Below are 18,640 nucleotides of genomic sequence, written 5' to 3'. Positions count from 1 at the left end.
CTGCTTTGCAAGGAAAAATGCCCTTCTAGCCCATAAAGATAGAGCTTTGTAGTTGGCACCCTCCAGAAAGTTGTTTACTCAGTCACATGCAGAAAATAATCTCCGCACAAACCTGGAGAACCCCTTCCCAGACAAGTGCACAGTTATGCTTCACTGAAGGTTCACAATGTTTTTTAAAAACAGGGAAAATCAGGAATGTTTCCTCTCTGGGAAGAATTCATTCTGGTGTACATCTTGTTGAGGTTTAGTTTCATGATAGCACCTACAGAACTGCCCAGAGGAATGAGGAAACCAGAAACATTCTGAGTTTTGTCACAGAGTGTTACCGCACTTCTCTAACTACTTGTAGTTAGTTTAAGCCAATCTTTATGTATTCATTTCTGAATGAGTGGGATAAAAAAAACTGTGGTTGTTACTTCTGGTCTTGCTTCAGTGCTGGCAAACTGAAGAGTGAAGTAGCAATCGTATAAATCTTTATGTATTAATTTCTGAATGAGTGGGATAAAAAAACTGTGGTTGTTACCTCTGGTCTTGCTTCAGTGCTGGCAAACTGAAGAGTGAAGTAGCAATCGTATTAGTTGCTATTTTTTATTTACCAAAGTACTAATGGTGTATGCAGTCCATGTCAGTAACTATCTATTTTAATTGCTTAACCAGGAACAGTATGTATTCATCCATGATGCTATCCTGGAAGCCTGTCTTTGCGGGGACACATCTATTCCAGCTTCTCAAGTTAGATCTGCTTACTATGAAATGAATAAACTAGATCCTCAAACAAACTCAAGCCAGATCAAAGAGGAATTTAGGGTAAGTAGTGTCTTACATTGCCTAGAAGCTGTAAAGTTCAGCTGTAGTAAAGACGTTTGCTTAGGTTTTTATAGCTATATGAATTTTGTAACAGGTTTAAGAGGGAAAGATGGCAAAAAGGGGGAAAATAGCATGTCACTCATCTCTGCTGAATAATGCTGAATCATAAAATAATGCAGTGAGGTAGTAGTAAAGTATTATTTTTACTCGGGAAGTTAATCCTTCCACTGTCCTTTCTCCAGAAGGCAGGCTACTCCACAGCTGTCTTTGAGGTTATTTTTCATAATCGTATGCTTCCAGGATTTCTTTGCTTCCAAAGCCTGGTGACTGTGATGTGTTTTCATTTCTCTGCATATTTGATTCCCACTGAAGCTGAATGCTGAGCTGATCTATTCTTAAATATTTTGGGTTGCTTTCAGTGCTGTGCTAATTTTTCCGTTGCATTGTTTACTCTCTTTGAAAGACTTTAAACATGGTGACTCCGACGCTGCGTGTCGAGGATTGCAGCATCGCGCTTTTGCCGCGGAACCACGAGAAGAATCGCTGCATGGATGTGCTGCCTCCAGACAGATGCCTGCCTTTCCTCATCACGATAGATGGGGAAAGCAGTAACTACATCAATGCTGCACTGATGGATGTAAGTCTCCACCGCATCATTAATAATAAAAAGGCAATAAGCAGCCCTCCAAACTGAGCCGTGCTAGAAAATGGAGTCAGCATAAGAAGGAAAACCTTCCAGCTTGTTTTGTATCCCAGAAGCATGGCACAAAATCTTTAAACTCCCAGGTACATTTAGGATCACACATATGTTATGTCACAGCCAAGGTTCCAAAGCCATGCTCAGAGAGCAATTCAGGGAGTTTTGATAAATTAAATGTGTCTGGATTTCTCCCTAGTGCTTGAATTTTTAACCATCTGGCCTAGGAAAACAAGAGTTACCTATTAAGAGATACAGGCAGTTAAATAGAATAATAAGATTTGCAGCAATATCTCAGTTCCCTTTGTTTATAATTTAAACAGTAATTAACAAAAAAAAATAATTGTCTGTCAACACAAGACAGTACACAAGCCATTACTTCAGCCTTCCTGTTTATTTCTGCTTGAATTAATGGTTCCTCTTCATGTGTGTGTGGAGTTTTTTCCCAAATGCATCTATGGCAATTCTAATCCTTGTAATAGAGTAACAGTAAAAAGCCACTTAAACTGCCTTTACAGTCTGTAGATATTTATAGCCTATTTTTGACAATTTACAGCTATAGTTATTACAGTTGTCAAACACATAAACAACAAAAAACAGAGGTTAGTAAGGAAGGAACACATTGTAAATGGTCTTTTTAAAAAGTGAAGCTGGAGTAATAACAGTTTATTGCAGTTTTTTCATCTCTTTGCTTCCAAGTTCTCAAAGCCTTTTCCTAAAATAAGCTGAAGTTCAAAACGCGCCTGTGAAAATGTAGGAAAATGTATCTTTGTGTTTATCTGTGTAGAGAAACTGAAAACAGAAGTGTAATTGACTTGTCTAGCTTCTTACAGTAGGTCAATGACATTTCATATTAGAACAGAGCTGCCTTAATTTGTGGTCTGTGATTGTGCCATTACATTGTCTTCTTTCCTGGAGTAGTGTTTTGTTCCATGAATTAAATAATGCTCAGAAATAGCAGGGCCTTAATACTTATTTTGAAGATGCTTCCCTTCTTCACTATTGAAACAATGGGCTACATGCAGATCTATGTCTGGGCAAAAGGCTCCAAGGGAGGAGGTGATTTGGGTTGCTTTCCATCTGAAGCATGCTTCTGCAGCATCCCTGCACTGATGGACAGGAGCAGACGTTTGTCCATCTCTCTAAACACTCAATCTCCAGCAAGCAAGATGAACAGTGTCCCCCTCTCCACTAGAATCCATTGAGGTTGAATGGATTGAATCACCTCATGTAAGCCTTTCAGAGCTCACTTCAAGAAAAAGGGGTAGCAAGCATAGTTTTCCTTACTAAGTATCAGAATGAATTTGAGAATAGTTTTCCCAAAAAAACTACTGAGGCTTCTAATAGAGAAGAATTAATGGAGACTCCTTTGGACATCTCTCATCTGCATGAAACTTCCAGCAAGGCAGGACCAGTAGGATAGAAAGCAGCTGCCTAATGTAGGAGCAGCATCATTATCTGCTGGTTGCCTTGTGCTGAAAGAAAGAACCAAAGTTTGGCATTTCTGCATCTGTACCCAAACCACACTGGAATCATTTTCCATGGTCTCCTCAGTGACTGTGAGTCTGTGAAAGAACGATCATAGAATCATAGAATATCCTAAGTTTGAAGGGACCCACAAGGATCACCAAATCCCATAATTGCTAGGGTTGGAAGAGACCTCTGGAGATCATGTGGTCTGACCCCTCCTGCCAAGCAGGGTCATCCTCAGCAGGTGGCACAGGAATGTGTCCAGGTGGCTGTTGAATGTCTCCAAAAAGGGAGACTCCATGACCTCCCTAGGCATCCTGTTCCAGTGCTCTGCCACCCTCAGTGTAAATAAATTCTTCCTCACCTTCAGGTCGGAACTTCTTGTGTTTTAGCTTAGACCATTGCTCCTTGTCCTTTCACTAGGCACCGCCAAAAAGAGTCTGGCACCATCCTCTTGGTATCTGCCAAGTCAAAGCCACCAAAATCCAAATCCTGGCCCTGCACAGGACAGCCCCAGGAGTCTAACCATTTGCCTGCAGTAGCTGATCTGATTGGATCACTGTTGTGGTGCAAATGGTTCAGTTCAAGCCATGTAGAGACTTCCCCACCCTCCTAAATGAAGGCAGTGGCACCCCCTCCCAACAATTGCCCCAGTATGGCCACAGTTGCTTTCAACACTGAGAAGGATGTAAGTGAAAATGCTGGTTTGAAATCCACAATGGAAAAGTTCCAGCAAACAGCTCAGTCAGTGACATACTCTGGTTGTAAAAGAAACAAAGAGCACTGAAATTTATCCCCTGGGTATCTTCACTGCTGTCAGATAGACCAGAATTTCAACAATATTTCTGAAGAATAACTAGATATTTCCTTTCACAGGCATCATTCAAATTTAGAGCTAAATGCAAACAGCCAAGATTAATCTGTCCATTAACAGCTCAAAACAAACCCCTTGCTCAAAATCTTGTAGGAGTTACATTGGAAGCAAAAGCCTCTGATGATTTTACTCTATGCCTGTGGCATGAAATACATTTTAGAAATATAACATTTGCAGAAGTTATATCCTGCCCAAATGCAGTTTATTAACTTTGAAGCATATAAGATCTCAGGAAAGAGCTGAAAACAATATATTAATTATACAGCAAATAGAAATAATGCTTTCAGTCCTGAAGTTCTGGGGCTATGACTGACATTCTGCTAAATGGATTTTTCTCTCTTGCCATTCTTCTCATCATCTTGTTACTTCTTTGCAGAGCTACAAGCAACCATCAGCTTTTATAGTTACGCAGCATCCCTTACCAAATACTGTCAAAGATTTCTGGAGACTGGTCCTAGATTATCACTGCACTTCAGTAGTTATGTTGAATGATGTGGATCCTGCACAAGTAAGTCCAGAAAAATGCTTCATTTAAAAGAGGAGTGCTAGTGCCTCAGCACTTCAGAACGGCTTTAGGAAGTAATTAGTTTTTTTAAAACAACATTAAATACTTACACACTAAAACATTGATTTGTAGCTTGCAGATACTCATAGGGGAAGAGGAATAAATCATACCATCAGCAGCTTCTTCTCCAAAATGTTAGTGCACACAGACATAAGTGCATGCACCTATAATTTATTCTAAGAGAACATGTTTTGGGAAGGGCTGCTAAAACCCAAAAATTACAGTCGTAGAATTCTGACTCAAGTCTGAAACATGCTGTAGTGGCCAAAACCATAAACAGAAGCCAACGGCTGTTCATTAACCTGTCTGAAACAGGTCAATGACCTCGGTCTCCTTACCAGAGAATAGGTGTTCCCGTTGTGAAAATCTGTGTTGTGTGTTGCACAAAATGTTGTCATAAGCAAGGAGATAGGAACTAAACTGGGAGAGAGAAGCTAAACATTGGAGACTAAGCATCCTTTGGAAGAGAAAAGAGGGCAACAGAACGTGTAGGGGAATGTAATTACCTTACAGAAGAGTTGCACATGCTGTACATGTTGTTCAGAAAATTGGAAAACCGAACCTACTGGTTGGCAATTTAATCACTAGGATTAATCACTAAGTGTCCCAGAGCCTGGCTCACAACTGCACAATTCCAAGTTCTTACAAAGATATCATTTCCTTAGTTCCAACAAACTGCACCCAGCCCTCTGCTGGAATAATGTGGTGGTAATCTGGATTCTTAGTATGTAAATATTTGTTAATTATTGGTTAAGAGCAATTGTGATTTTTTACAGCAGACTGCAGGTCATTTAATGATCAAGAATCTTTTTAGCTTTGTTCGGTATTGCACATAAAAAATGTTTTGTCTTCTTTTTAACATGTAGAATTTGTTTTTAAAAGATACTGATCTTCCTTCTGGTCTTTCAAAGGAACATGTAGGAATTCCACACACTATTTTAAAGACTGAATTTCTGATTCTAAGTCCTGTGCTGTCTACAGGGAGGAAAAATAGAAATGAAAGACAAAACTTTTATTCATGAATCTAAGATTATTTTCTGAGTGAATAAGGAAAGACTCAAGGGAGACAGACTGTTAGGGACTGCTGAACAGAGTGTTTTTTAATTTGTTGGCTGTGTTTTGAATTTACAATAGGGCATGGCTATTCCAAGCGTGTATTAGCCTCACAGGATTTAAAAGCTGTTGGGATATGCAGTTAATGCACCTGCCTCTGCAGTATGTTAAACCTTTTACCTCTTAATGCGAGTAACAATCTTTTCATTAGGAATAAATCTCAAAACCCTCAGAGCAAACAGAAGTGGAGAGAGGGCAAAGCTTATTAAAAACACACATTAAATTCAGATTTATTAGTAATTACTGTTATGATTATTATTTATGTATATATGAAGTGTTTACAGTTCTGTTTAGATATTACCATTTATGTGGATTGTTGCACTCTATTGGGAAATGAAATTCAACCCTTTACAGTGGCTCTGACTTGAAGAGAGTCGCTAGCATCACTTGCATGCAAAATGCGCAGACTTAAATGCTTTTGGTTTCTTCAGAACCTGAAAATCATAGCTTTCTAAAACAGCCCCAGCAAACAGCTCTGCTTATTGTCATTTAAGCATTTTTCAGAGATCTATTAGAACTGTATTCCTATGTATTTGAAAGATGTGTACTAAACTGTGCCCATGTTAAAGGATCTGAGCACTGGCATTTGCAACAGTTGTATACATTGCATTTTGCTATCCTGTGCACCAGCATATTTCATAATAAAAATTTGTGTAAAATTTGGACAATATTTGGAAAGCAGTTGTCTCAGCAGACCACATCATAGAGAGGGTTAAAAAAATGAAAATATATTTTCCTACTTAAAATTTCTGGGTTTAACTTGTTAAAGTGATCTGCAAATCAGACCCTGTTTTCTTTTTTAATTGGTGTAGTAAGTGATTATGTTTTCCTAAAATGTAGTAATCTCTAAACAGCTTTGTTGAGGACTAAGTATTGTAAGAAATGCAAAACAACATCTGGAGTAAATGTGATTTGTCAGCTCAGCTCTGGATCACCAACAGCAATGCAGCAGAATGAAGACCACAGCTGTTTTACTGATTGAAATAAAAAGTTCCAAATATGACATCAATGCTTCTGCAAGCAAACAAAATTTCATGAGTTCATATTTAATTTTGGCGAATGCTTACAAAAGCTACATGATCAAACTGCTCTAAATATCCCTGGCAAAAAAATAAATTATTAAGATTTTTATGAAAAAAAAATGCAGATTCTAGCTTCAAAAACCTTCTTGCAAAGTGTTGATTCAATCTTTAAAGTATTAACACAGATGGTAATTGGTTCATGGATTAAGCCATTGTTATATTATTAGACACTAAAACCGTGCAAGATAATAGTAATTTTACTTTGTGATCTTTAGTTACCTAGAAGTAATTTTTTCTGAGAACTGAAGAAAGCATAATTAATATTTTCAGGTGTCACTAATAAGATGAAATTAAGCAATTATTTGAAGTTTAAAGCAATGCTAATATTAGCCAATATCATCAGTCACGGGTGAAAAATGTGAAAGTTAAGTCCTGAGTTTTGAGAATGTATGTGCCTTTCCTAGCAAAAATCACATGCAGTTTGAATTATTAGCAGCTATTCAGGGCAGTTGGAGGTCCCAGGCGTTTGGGCTTTAGCCTCTGCTGTCTCCAAGATATGGCAGTGTTTGTCAGCCTCTCCCTATCTCGTCATAATATATTGTAGAACTAATGTTGAGTGTCAGAAGTATTTTACTCCAAACACCAGACACTGAAAGTACAGCAGCAAGAAGCAGCATGTTAGGTATGTAGAAAGGCATTATGAAAGCAGAGTGCTCGGAACCGAACTTGGTGCATCATGTATTTTATAAAGATACTGTGCAAGAATTCCAGTAGCATGTGTATGACAAATCGAAATACAGAAAAGTATGTTGAGGCAGCATGAAATTCAAGGTGATTAACTGTGTTCTTTTTTGTCTATGGTCGCCTATAGCTCTGTCCTCAGTACTGGCCAGAAAATGGAGTCCACCGGCACGGTCCTATTCAGGTGGAGTTTGTATCGGCTGACTTAGAAGAAGACATCATCAGCCGGATATTCCGAATTTATAATGCAGCCAGAGTAAGGATCTTATTTGCAAAACAATTTTGTCTCAGTAGATGAGTTGAGTCCAGTCAAATCAGAAAAAAGAAAGCTAAACTCACATAGAACCATTTTCATTTTTCAGCATATTTATTTGAAAGCAGTGGCGCAATACTGAGTCAAAGCACAATCACGGAGGGGAAAAAAGCCTTCTATGTATAATAAAAGTAAAAAAAAATTTAATACATATCTCAAGTGTGTTAAATGCAAATGAAATAAATGCAGTATTCAGATTGTATGATAGCCAAAAACTGCTGAAATCAGTGCTGTTTTCAATAGTTTGAAATTAGCCATCTTGTGTATTTGTATCCTGTATTATGTGAAGAAAGCTGTGCACCAATACCAGTTATGTTTTTCAATAGCAATCCCAGTCTCTTAGTGAAGATTCTCTCCTACTAACCACACTTCATAACATATGTAACCACTTCAGAAGGGCAAGCAGGTTGTTCTTGTATCCAGCTTTTATGCTTCCCATAAAGTTGACGGAAGACTAAACAAGGCATGTCTTTCAAGCTGAGTGGAAAAAAGATTCCACCACAGACCAGGTATGTGTTCCCATCCAGGGAGCCTTTGCAATGGACTTGTATCAGCCACCAAAAAGCTGTAGTTAGGAATAAGCAGCACTCCTTTCAGAAAAAAAAAAGTCAAGAACTTCCCTGGGACCTGGAAAGACACAGAAAATATGTTAATATCTAAACAGGGAAGCAGATTGTAAAGCTTCAAATACTTCTTTAATACTGTGAAGGTCTGGCATTTGCAGTAAATGTGGCAATATAAAAAACACAGCCTCCAGCAGGCTGTGACCTTCAGCAAGCACTGGGTCTGGCTGCTTTAGGAAGAGGGGCCATCAGCTGAAACAAACTGGACAGGAAATCAGTAGAGTCCACACTTTGACATAAAGCACACAAAACCAATTGGAGAGCACATGTAAGTTTTGTTTATTCCCATATCGTGTTAATCTTACATCTTCTCCATTAACTCTTGCTCTACAGAATAAAATACAATGTCAACGTTTCTGTGTGTTGTTCATTTTAGGAGTGGCACTAAAATGCCCTCACTTTGCACAGAAGTGGCAAACTCTAGACTACAAAACCAGTTTTCATGTGCATGTTTATTATGCCCTTTTCAAAGGACTGTAGTTTTCTGCCACTATCACTTGTTCTGTGCTCCTTTTTTTATTTTAAATCACCATAAAGCAACTGTTCAGTAATGTTTCACCAGAGGGGTTCTGACTGCTGCAGTAGAATGCAATAAAATAAAATGTAGTTAGGTACTTTTTATAAGCCACAAACATCTGAGGGTTCAGTTTGGTTTTTTTTAATGTTTCCTGCTTCAAAATATCTTGAGAGGGTTTGACCTTTCTTGTAAAAAAGGACAGAAACACATAAACATTCTTAAAAACACTGAAGCTGATATATGAAAACAGTATATATTTGAAGTTATGTTACAGCTCTGTCTTTCCTACCAAGTTCCTCCCAACTTATTAATTATTTGCTTGATTGTGCAGATGTACTATTGCTATGTTTTAGCCTATTGTATAGCAGTCTGTTTAAAAACTCTTGTTCTAATAACTCCATTGGAAATTAAAAGTCACAAATCCTCAAGGGCAGTTGAAATTACATTAGCAGTTTGTCAGCAATCATCTGCTTGAACAGCTTCCCTTACTGACGCAAGTACCGAAATTACGTGCCAAACAAGTAACGTTACTTTTCCTGCTTTTGTCCGGATCTCTGCAGCCCCAGGACGGCTATCGGATGGTGCAGCAGTTCCAGTTCCTGGGATGGCCCATGTACAGGGACACTCCAGTTTCTAAGCGCTCCTTCCTGAAACTCATCCGTCAGGTGGATAAGTGGCAGGAGGAGTACAACGGGGGAGAGGGACGCACGGTTGTACATTGCTTGTGAGTACTGGAAACGGGAGAGAGGAACAAGGGAATACTGTCAGAGAATTTGTGCCGAGCTTTGAAAGATTTGTAATGAGGTGAAGAGGCATCTATCTAATCTGGAGCGGAATAAATAATACAACTGCTCATTTAAAAGCTTTGAATGCAATGGAATTGTGTAATTCTAATGTAGATTCATGAGTTTCCCCATCTGTCCTAGAATAAATAATACAACAGCTCATTTAAAAGCTTTGAATGCAAGAGGAATTGTGTAATTCTAATGTAGATTCATGAGTTTCCCCATCTGTCCTTTGTTAGAGCCCTATGAAAAGATGATGGGTTCAAGTTAACTCTATTTTATATAAAAATGTCCAGTGACTCTTGCAAATGGGAAAGTTGCATACTTATTCACAGTAAATCAAAAATGTCCCTTCAGAACAATGTACCTTTTATTTCTGCAGATAAGGACCATAGAAGTAGGTTTGGACGGGTGATTCATTTTCCAGGCATAAAGCACGGGAGTAAAAGTGGTGTGATAGACCAGTTATGATGATCCTGTAATTGCCTTACCTTTCTCTAATAATGGTATATATTTTTGTCCTCCTGTGACTTTGTGCTCCACTCGTGCAGACTCTCATCCACTCTGCCACCATCCTTCTTTTGGTACAGTTTAATACTTGTACGTGCTTTTCCCCTCAGAAGTAGCTGATCTTTTGAGGCTGAGTCTTCAGCAGTTGAAGTTGTATTTGTCTTCCTCTAAACATCTGTTTAAAGATGTTGCCATGATAGAGAAGGGACCTGCTAACAAGAAAACCATGTTCAGAAGTTGGGACCCTGTGTCAGAATGATGGAGGGAAATCTAAGAGTATATTAATAATTCCCACTATCATTGACCTTGAACAAGTCATTGCGCTTCAGTTTCCCCATCTGTAGTATGGGGATAATAATACTTTCATCAAAGGAGCATTGTGCAGTGTGATTAATTAATGTTTTGAGATCTTTAGCTGAAAAGACCCTTTTGAAGTGCAAATTACTGTTATCTCTGAGGTGGCTGATGATATTAAATAGTTGTACAACATCACACATGCGTCACTTCCAGGCAGTAAAGAAAGAAAAAGCTCTAATATAATCCTTTTAAATGACTTTATTTTAATTAAAATTCTCAAACAGCCCCACAATATCAGGCACTGTTTTGGCAGCAGAGAGCATTCTTTTCATAGTGCCTGGATGTGACAGATGTGCGACGTTGTGTCTTCCTTTGAAAATCAACCATTGCAAAGCTTGTTTGAAAGACCTGCTACCTAACTAGTCTGTACTCTGGTAATTATTAAGGTTTATTATTTTCAGTGAAGCACAGCCTAAAGATTCTGATTAGAATAAGTGTAGAAATAATGGGGTTTCCAGAAAGAAAGAGATTATCCTGAAGATTAAAAATAACCCCGGATAAAGTATTATTAAATACTGTATTTGATCACGTATATGAACATTTGTGCCTGGCTTCTTTGTTAGCAATTTGCTTTGGGTTCTCATCCTCTGATAACTGTGGGTGGAGGAGGAATACATCTGCCTTTGGAAGCAGTCCTTGCCAGGCAGCCAGCCCCTCTTCCTGCTGCCAGCAGCTGAGATAATCAGCCAGGGGGACATGGCAGCACCATCCAGTGCCATACCAAGTGCAGCCACCAGAACTCCCCCAAATGAGACTCCTGGTGCTTTTGCAGTTCCTCCAGAATACCTTTGTGTCCAGGAGGAAAGCACCAGAATCTGGAATAAAAGACCTCAAAGATTCACTTTCTCTGTTGCATTTCCAGGCCTGATGCTCATTGCAGCCATGTGTGTTGTGTTTACAGTGCAAAGTAGTGTTGAACTGAAACTAAAAGTACTTTATGCTTATTTTAGCATCCTCTTTGTGTTCACTGAAGGGTGGTGCAAAACTCAGCCATTCAGTTCCTCCAGGCTATCAGCCTGCTGACTTCTGAATCATAGCTTTGAGATCTTTCAGCATGCCAATTCCAATTAAAAATCATGTTTTGCCTAGAGCTCGGCAGCCTTTGGGGCCAGGAATGTTCTGTGGTTTCTCCCTGCTGGAACTCATGCCTTCTGGAGCCATCCCTGTTGCTGCACAAACTTGTGACACAGAGTCCATTGTAACTGAGCCATTTTATCACTTTCCCTGCAGGAATGGAGGTGGCCGCAGTGGGACGTTTTGTGCAATCAGTATTGTTTGTGAAATGCTTCGACATCAGAGGGCTGTTGACGTATTCCATGCTGTGAAGACACTGAGGAATAATAAGCCTAACATGGTGGACCTTCTGGTAGGAGCTTTTTAACTGCACCATTAAATAGAAAATGTTCTTTTTCTCAGAAGAGTCAGTAAGATTTCCAGGATTTGCAGTGGGAGTTGTTCACAAAGCAAGCAAGTCATTTTCAAAGGGGATAATGAAGTCACTTCACTTGTAAGAGTATTTTTACACTGCTTTCTTCCCAAGGAGACTTTGTCTCTGTTCGTTTGAATTTTTTAAGAGTTTTAAACTTTCAGATGAACATCCTTATTAATTTTCTTTTCTAGCAGGCTGAACCAAGTGGAGAGCAGCCCTTGCATGGTAGAAATAATAGTTATGTAAAATTAAATGCCAGATTTTCACATTATATATTTTATAAATAGCTTAATCGCCTAATATTTATCAAAGCCATGAATTTCAGTTTGACATCCAGAATATTGCATTTAATTATGGTTGCTCTATCTCATAGAAAGATTAAAGAAGTTCAGAAACAAGGGGCCATGTGCAATTATTTTCCTAGAGAGTGTTTTATGAGCTTTTTTCCTAAATGGAGAACTGCTGAAGTGCCAGCTGCTATGCCAGAAGAGCTGCAGAACAGCTTAAACCAGCAGGTTCTTGCACTCCAGTGTGTAGTTTTGTACTTTGAGATGGGTGTAGCTCCATGCCCTGTTCTGAAGCATGGGCTATAAAAGACACTTTTACAACATCCTGCTGCAGAGGTGGCTGCTTAAGAGGCAGCTGCATTTGATTTAGTGTCACAGGCAGGAAGAAGCAGCATCTGGGCACTTTCAGGGATGTTAACCCAATCTGAGCCAATTTTGCAAGCTCTGGTTAAGCAAGTTGGAGTCATTTCAGCAACTTTTCTATAGCATGCCCAGGGTGAGGCAGGAGTCATCTCACTGAGTTGGTCCAACCTGTTGTGATTTTAGGAGAGGACCCCCTCAGATGAGCAGATGAGCTGAGTGTGGCACACACGGGAGAATAAACAGAAAGAGCAAGGCTTTCACACACAGGTGAAGGCAGGCAGGGAGGGAAATCCACCTCCCCACCACATGGATGGCTGTGCCTCCTCTCTCCTGTGGGAGAGTGGCTCCCACCACATTCCCCATCACAGTGCTCTCTCCTAGCCTGCCTCTGAAGTCCCAAACCCTCCCCTAGGCCCAGCTCTGGCCAGGCGCATGGAAAAAGGCCAGAAGTCTCAGCTGTGCAGGGCAAGGAGGGAGTTCATGATCAGCACCACAGGGACAGCAGTGTGGAACTGTGAGTCTTGTGTCAGTGAGAAACTATCAAACTCCCACAGTGATGGGAGGGAGCAGCTTGACTGGCTTCTTTTCCTCTAGTTTATATCCTCAGGAGAAGAATCATCGGGATGACAATCATCATACATTTTTATTTCCTAGATGTTAAGGAAAATGTCCTTCTACTTCATTCATGTAGTATAGTTTATACAGGGATTTGGCAGGCCTGCTGTTCTCCATCCTCCTAGAGCTTAAGCCCACAGAACTCTCTGATCTCTTATTCATTTATTTTATAGAAGTAAAAAGTAAATTACCAGTGTAGAAGTACAGTCGAAGAAAATGCTCTCTATAAATTCCCATTTGTGACAGTTCTCCAGGTATAGATTTGTCAGGCAGTTGTATCCATTTTTCAGCAGAGAATTTTTTAAATCAAAAAAGCTAAATGTGTTATTTTAGATAAAAATGTACCTTTTAGTAAATTGAGAGTGGTATTGGCAATGTCTGGAAGGCATAGAAAGGCCTTGTAGGGCCTTTTTTTATTAGGAAATGTCAAAGCACTTGTGAAAGAGATCAGTATTGTTTTCCTTATTTTTACAGACAGAAGAATAAAGGCAAGGACCTTTTTTTTTATTAGGAAATTTCAAAGCACTTGAAAGAGAATCAGTATTGTTTTCCTTATTTTTACAGACAGAAGAATAAAGGCAAGGGACAGCCAGGATTTTTCCCATGATCACATAATGCACTGACTGAGCAGAGTTAGAATGACATCTCTTCAGTTGTGGTCTGCCACTTCGTAGGAACAAATATTTGAATTAGCCAGGTTTCAATTTCTGTGTAGATTGCTTCATGGTAAAGGAAATTGGGAGACTTGAGTTCTTTTCCTCATCTCGTTACTAACTTCAGCCTTTATGACTCTTCTTATATTAATGTGTTTTTGCCTCAGTTTCTCTACTGGAAAAAGAAGAACAGTAATATTCATCTACCTTGTAAAATTTTACAGTAAAAGATTAAATGCTCAAAATCATTGCATTGCTTCACAAAAAACATTTTTAAGACTGCTTTATCAATGCATGTCATGCACTTTCTGACTAGATAAAAGGCAGTCTTTACCACCCATACTTAGAGATTTCATCTCTGAATTTCACTGAAACCTTTAGTTTTCCTCCAAATGTAAAAATCTAAATGCCACATCCCTACAGTATGGGAATCTAATCATTTTTTTCAGCTATCATACAAAGGTAACACATGATATTGCAAAATATCTGTTATGGAATGCCCGAAGCATTTAGTGATAAATGTTATTGGGCCTACTCACAGGTGTCCTAGAAAATAAATTTAAATATACCTCTCTGAAGCTAGCTAGTCTAAAGAGACTTTTAATATCCACCATCAAGTGAATAATAAAAATGTACAAAGGACACTAGTGAGTGAACACAGTGGGAAATAAGGTATGTCTGCTCTGTAAGACAGGTATTCAGCTGACTGAAAATGACAGTTATTCTGCTAGATCAGTAAATCAGCATAAAATGAGCATGGAAGAGTGGAAATGGATGAGTGGCTGATCTCTTGTTTTGATCTGTTATGTAGTTATAGAACAGTTTCCATTTATTGAGAAATATAAATGCAATAAAAGCAGGAAAGGAATTTACATAATATTCTGTTCTTTCCTTTCTTCTTTTTTTAAAAATTCTTTTCTCATTCTGAAGAAGACACAAGCAGTTTATGGAACCTTGCAGGACTTTAAACTCTCACATACAACTCACTCATCACTTAGGTTATATGTGCACCTAAGATTTGTTTTCTTATGACTTGTTTTCTAATGTTCTTTCTTAACAAAAGAACTTCTAAATGATCCATGCTTGTTAATAGCTCTTTGATTTTATTAATAGTATATGGTCTTTTGCATGTAAAGTGGCCTCTCGTCTCAGCTAAACTGTGACCCAAAATCACAAGAACAGACCAAAAGATTTAATCCTTTAAAATGTTTGCTTCAGGGAAAAGAGAATATATCTGAAGATCTTACTACTCGTGATGTTGGGCAAGGCTGAGTGCTGTCAGCTCATTAAATCTGTTGTTGTTCCTAAATGTCAATATGTGCTTAGTTATTCTTTATTAATCAAATAAAGTGCATAAGCAAAAGAGGCATTTCAGTAACAGAATAGTTATGAAATTGGCAAGTGTTTCCAAACAAATTGAATTTTCAGAAGCCAGAGCCCTTAGATTCAGGGAACCTGCACTTACGACTTCTTTCAGCTTTTTTTTTCATTTAAATATTTGTAGTATTTTTGAGTATTGCAAGTAGCAAGAATGGAAGCAGGAGACGGGTATGTATGCACATAAAACTGGGAAGTCATCAGTGACTGCACCATTTAAAAGTTTCAGAGTGGACAGAGGTCAGTCAAATCTGTCCTCTCCCTTCCATTGAAGACATGAAAGGGGCCAAGACATGATCTTTTGTCCCCAAAGATGCAGAGTGGGTTTGCATCCCTCAGGGAGGGGATTTATTTCCCTGGGACTTGCTCTGTTTCCAAGCAGTTACAAATACACCAGCAGGTCTGTGTTTGAAGCACAGTGCTGCACCTGAAAATTTAGCCTCTTTACAGTTCCTCTGTTACCCAGGCTAACTTGAGTATCACTGCCACTTGCTAAAAATCAACTGGAATTAATCCAATTAATTTTGCTCAGGCCACATCTCACAAAGCACAGTCTTGTGGGTTGGGTCTGGGCTGCAGACAGAGAACCAACAGTGATTAGTCTTGCCCTGAAATGCAGCAAGTGTCTGAATGACATTAAAATAAAAGTTGCAATCTGGGAAGTACTAAACACTGGGTCTGTTGTAAGATAAACATTTCCAGGGAGGAATTTCAATAACTCCAATTCTCATAAAGTGCTACATGAGCATTTTCACAGATGACAGAAAGGTGCAAGTCAATTTGCTTATGTGCAGTCAGTTTTTCTCATGCAAGTGTATTACAGCAGCTAAATACTCATCTAACATGAGCACTACCATAAGTTACTATGTATAGTGTCTATTTTCTGGTTAATATAAAGATTTTCTTACCTGAACATAAATTAGATTTGCAAACTGTTTCCCACTGACAACAACTGATAGTAAATAATTTTAACAGGAGAGAAATATTGACCCCTTTAATTAAGTCTTTTCAATAACTGACTTTGTGGTTTTCTTTTGATTTTTCAGGATCAATACAAATTCTGCTATGAAGTGGCTTTAGAATACTTGAATTCTGGCTGATTGTCTAAACAGCACAGACAAAGCTCCTCCTTTCACTACCACAAACAAAGCAAGTCACTTCATGATGTCCGTGTAAATGAGATGAAGACTTCTCAGTGTTATGCTTCTACTGCTTTGTACAATTGGCTCTTTTTAAGAGCCCCAAAAGATGTTTATAAAACCGCTTGCACTGCCCGATTCCCACTCCGAAGCTGCTGCTTGGCACCCCTGTGAGCCTACACCGAACCACTGGCAGTCCTTCAACACCGTACTTATACTCAGCCATTGATGTGGTGAAGCAGCATAGTCCTCTGGTAAATAAGAGAGCACAATTATATTCTTATGAAGGAATTTGTACTTTTTCTGTTACATTTCGTTGCCTGTGATTCTCAGTTATTGTCACAGCCTAGTGTACATTTCTGTTCTGTGGAGAATGCTGTCTGGCATTTTGATAATATATGATTTTAGTTATATTTGTATTCTAACACGTGCATAATAAACAAATCATATGTAGCTTATCTGAACTAACAGAAAGACATGTACCAAATCATGATAACTTTGTTGAGTTGTAATTTCTATCCACTTTGTACCATTTCATAGAGAGAATCTTGATAGAAATGCAGTTAAAAATGCAAAAGACAGGATGCTCAGATTAATATATCCAAAGCTTTTTCATTTGTTTATATTGTAAATATTTTTTGATTTCATCAAATTATTTATTCATTAAAATGATTTTTTTTGGTGAAGCACAGTGAGTGACAATCATTTTTATTAAGCCCTGGAAATGCTTACTGTATGATAGTGTAAACATTTGTTTACCTTGTATGGATTCTCAGCTCAATAAATAATTACATACATGATAAAATTTTGTTTAATTTAATATCTCTTGGCATCTGAGTGCCTCCAACTAAGCCTCTTTTCCAGATTAAATCTAGTAAATACTGAGCTACCTCCAGTGAGTGTTTATTGTGTGATCCAGTGTTGGTCCAGCCAATAGCAAGGTCATAGAATCACAGAATCATAGAATGGTTTGGGTTGGAAAAGACCTTAAAGATCATCTAGTTCCACCCCCGCTGCCATGGGCTGGGACACTTTTCACTAGACCAGGTTGTTCAAAGCCCCATGCAGCCTGGTCTTGAACATTTTCAGGGATGGGGCATCCAGAGCTTCTCTGGGCAACCTGTTCCAGTGCCTCATCACTCTAAAAATGAAAAACTCTCCCAATATCTAATCAGCTCTTTCTCAGTTCTAATCCATTCCCTCTTGTCCTGTCACTACAACCTGCTGTAAAAAGTCCATTTCCATCTTTCTTGGAGGCTCCCTTCAGGTACTGGAGGGTTGCAATTAGGTCAGCTTGAAGCCTTCTCTTCTCCAGGCTGAACAGACCAAATTCTCCCAGCCTTTGCTGGGATCCCTGGAGCTGGATGCAGCTCACCAGAGTGGAGTACGATACACTGTGCCAGGATATGAAAGAGGTGAATTGCATGCTTAAAAATGCACAAATGCAGAACCTGAGGGATGCTCTGCTCTGAAGAAGAGATGGTGTTGTGCTGGTAGTACTTGGTCTTGTCACAGCAACCCTCTGCAGCCCTGGGCATTCCCTGCCATTCCAATCTCTGTGCCTGCTGCTGCTGTGGGAGGGGTGGTGGTGCTCTTATTCTGAGATGTTTGACTGCTGTGAGGGGAATGTAATTCCTTCTGTTGAAGATGTTAAAAACACCAATACTAGAATGACTGGTGGGGATGTTACTCAAAAAATCATGAAACTCCTCGAGCTGTTGTCAGTGGACAGGTTTGCATCATTAAAGCTCCTGAGAATGGCTATACTGACCTTCCATGCTGTTTGGATGGTTCCTCTTTCTACAAAGCACTGACCAGTATCTGAATATGCTGGGAATTGCCTTTGTCACAGCAACAAAGCAGCAAAAAGAGGGAATGAGTCAGCAATGGCTTGCTGAAGCATCTGCTAGAACCACAGAACATTTTCTCACCCAGAAGTTTCAAGGAGACATTGCAGGCAGAGCAACTGCTCAATACTTCCAAAGCTTTATGGGAAACCCAATTCAAGGATGTGGCCAACTGCACAGTATTTCAGCTCTTAAATGATCCTGCTAAGCTGTCTGTAATGGGGGCAGTATCTATACAAATGTATCAGTCAACCTGATATATTTTGAGAAGCTCTAAATCTAACAGACTCAGCTTGGACAGAATGTCTCACAGCTTGTCAACTGCCAGTTCAAAACCACTCTAAAATTCAGATCTGAAGACACGAAGATAGGTTTGGTTTGCATCTGGAAGGCATCTCATTTAAAGTGTAGCTGGAAGGTATGGGGCATTGCTATAAATTGAACAGAGGTACTGAAAACCTTGGGAAATACAACCCCAGTCCTGAGAAGAATGATAGTCCTTGGATAAACCTTGTAGCATTTCAGCCTGTTGCAGA

General features: G+C 39.1%; 1 protein-coding gene across 13 annotated transcripts in view; it reads left to right on the top strand.

The window, feature by feature from the left end:
* The window catches only part of PTPRM (protein tyrosine phosphatase receptor type M), a 444,086-nt gene extending 427,024 nt beyond the window's left edge, over positions 1–17,062 (top strand). For all 13 annotated transcript variants that reach the window (XM_039706015.1, XM_039706013.1, XM_039706011.1 and 10 more), the window contains 7 exons: positions 658–807; positions 1,271–1,444; positions 4,225–4,356; positions 7,420–7,545; positions 9,303–9,466; positions 11,625–11,760; positions 16,165–17,062. In XM_039706015.1, coding sequence (XP_039561949.1) covers positions 658–807; positions 1,271–1,444; positions 4,225–4,356; positions 7,420–7,545; positions 9,303–9,466; positions 11,625–11,760; positions 16,165–16,218 — 936 coding nt within the window. In that variant the 3' untranslated portion in view covers positions 16,219–17,062. The remainder of the gene's footprint in view (positions 1–657; positions 808–1,270; positions 1,445–4,224; positions 4,357–7,419; positions 7,546–9,302; positions 9,467–11,624; positions 11,761–16,164) is intronic.
* The last annotated feature ends 1,578 nt before the right edge of the window (positions 17,063–18,640 follow it).

Source organism: Passer montanus, unplaced genomic scaffold (assembly GCF_014805655.1).
Source record: "Passer montanus isolate IOZ18808 unplaced genomic scaffold, ASM1480565v1 scaffold19, whole genome shotgun sequence".
NCBI classification, from domain to species: Eukaryota; Metazoa; Chordata; class Aves; order Passeriformes; family Passeridae; genus Passer; species Passer montanus.
The sequence above is the reverse complement of the archived record's forward strand: the minus strand, read 5'-3'. Positions and strand labels throughout refer to the sequence as shown.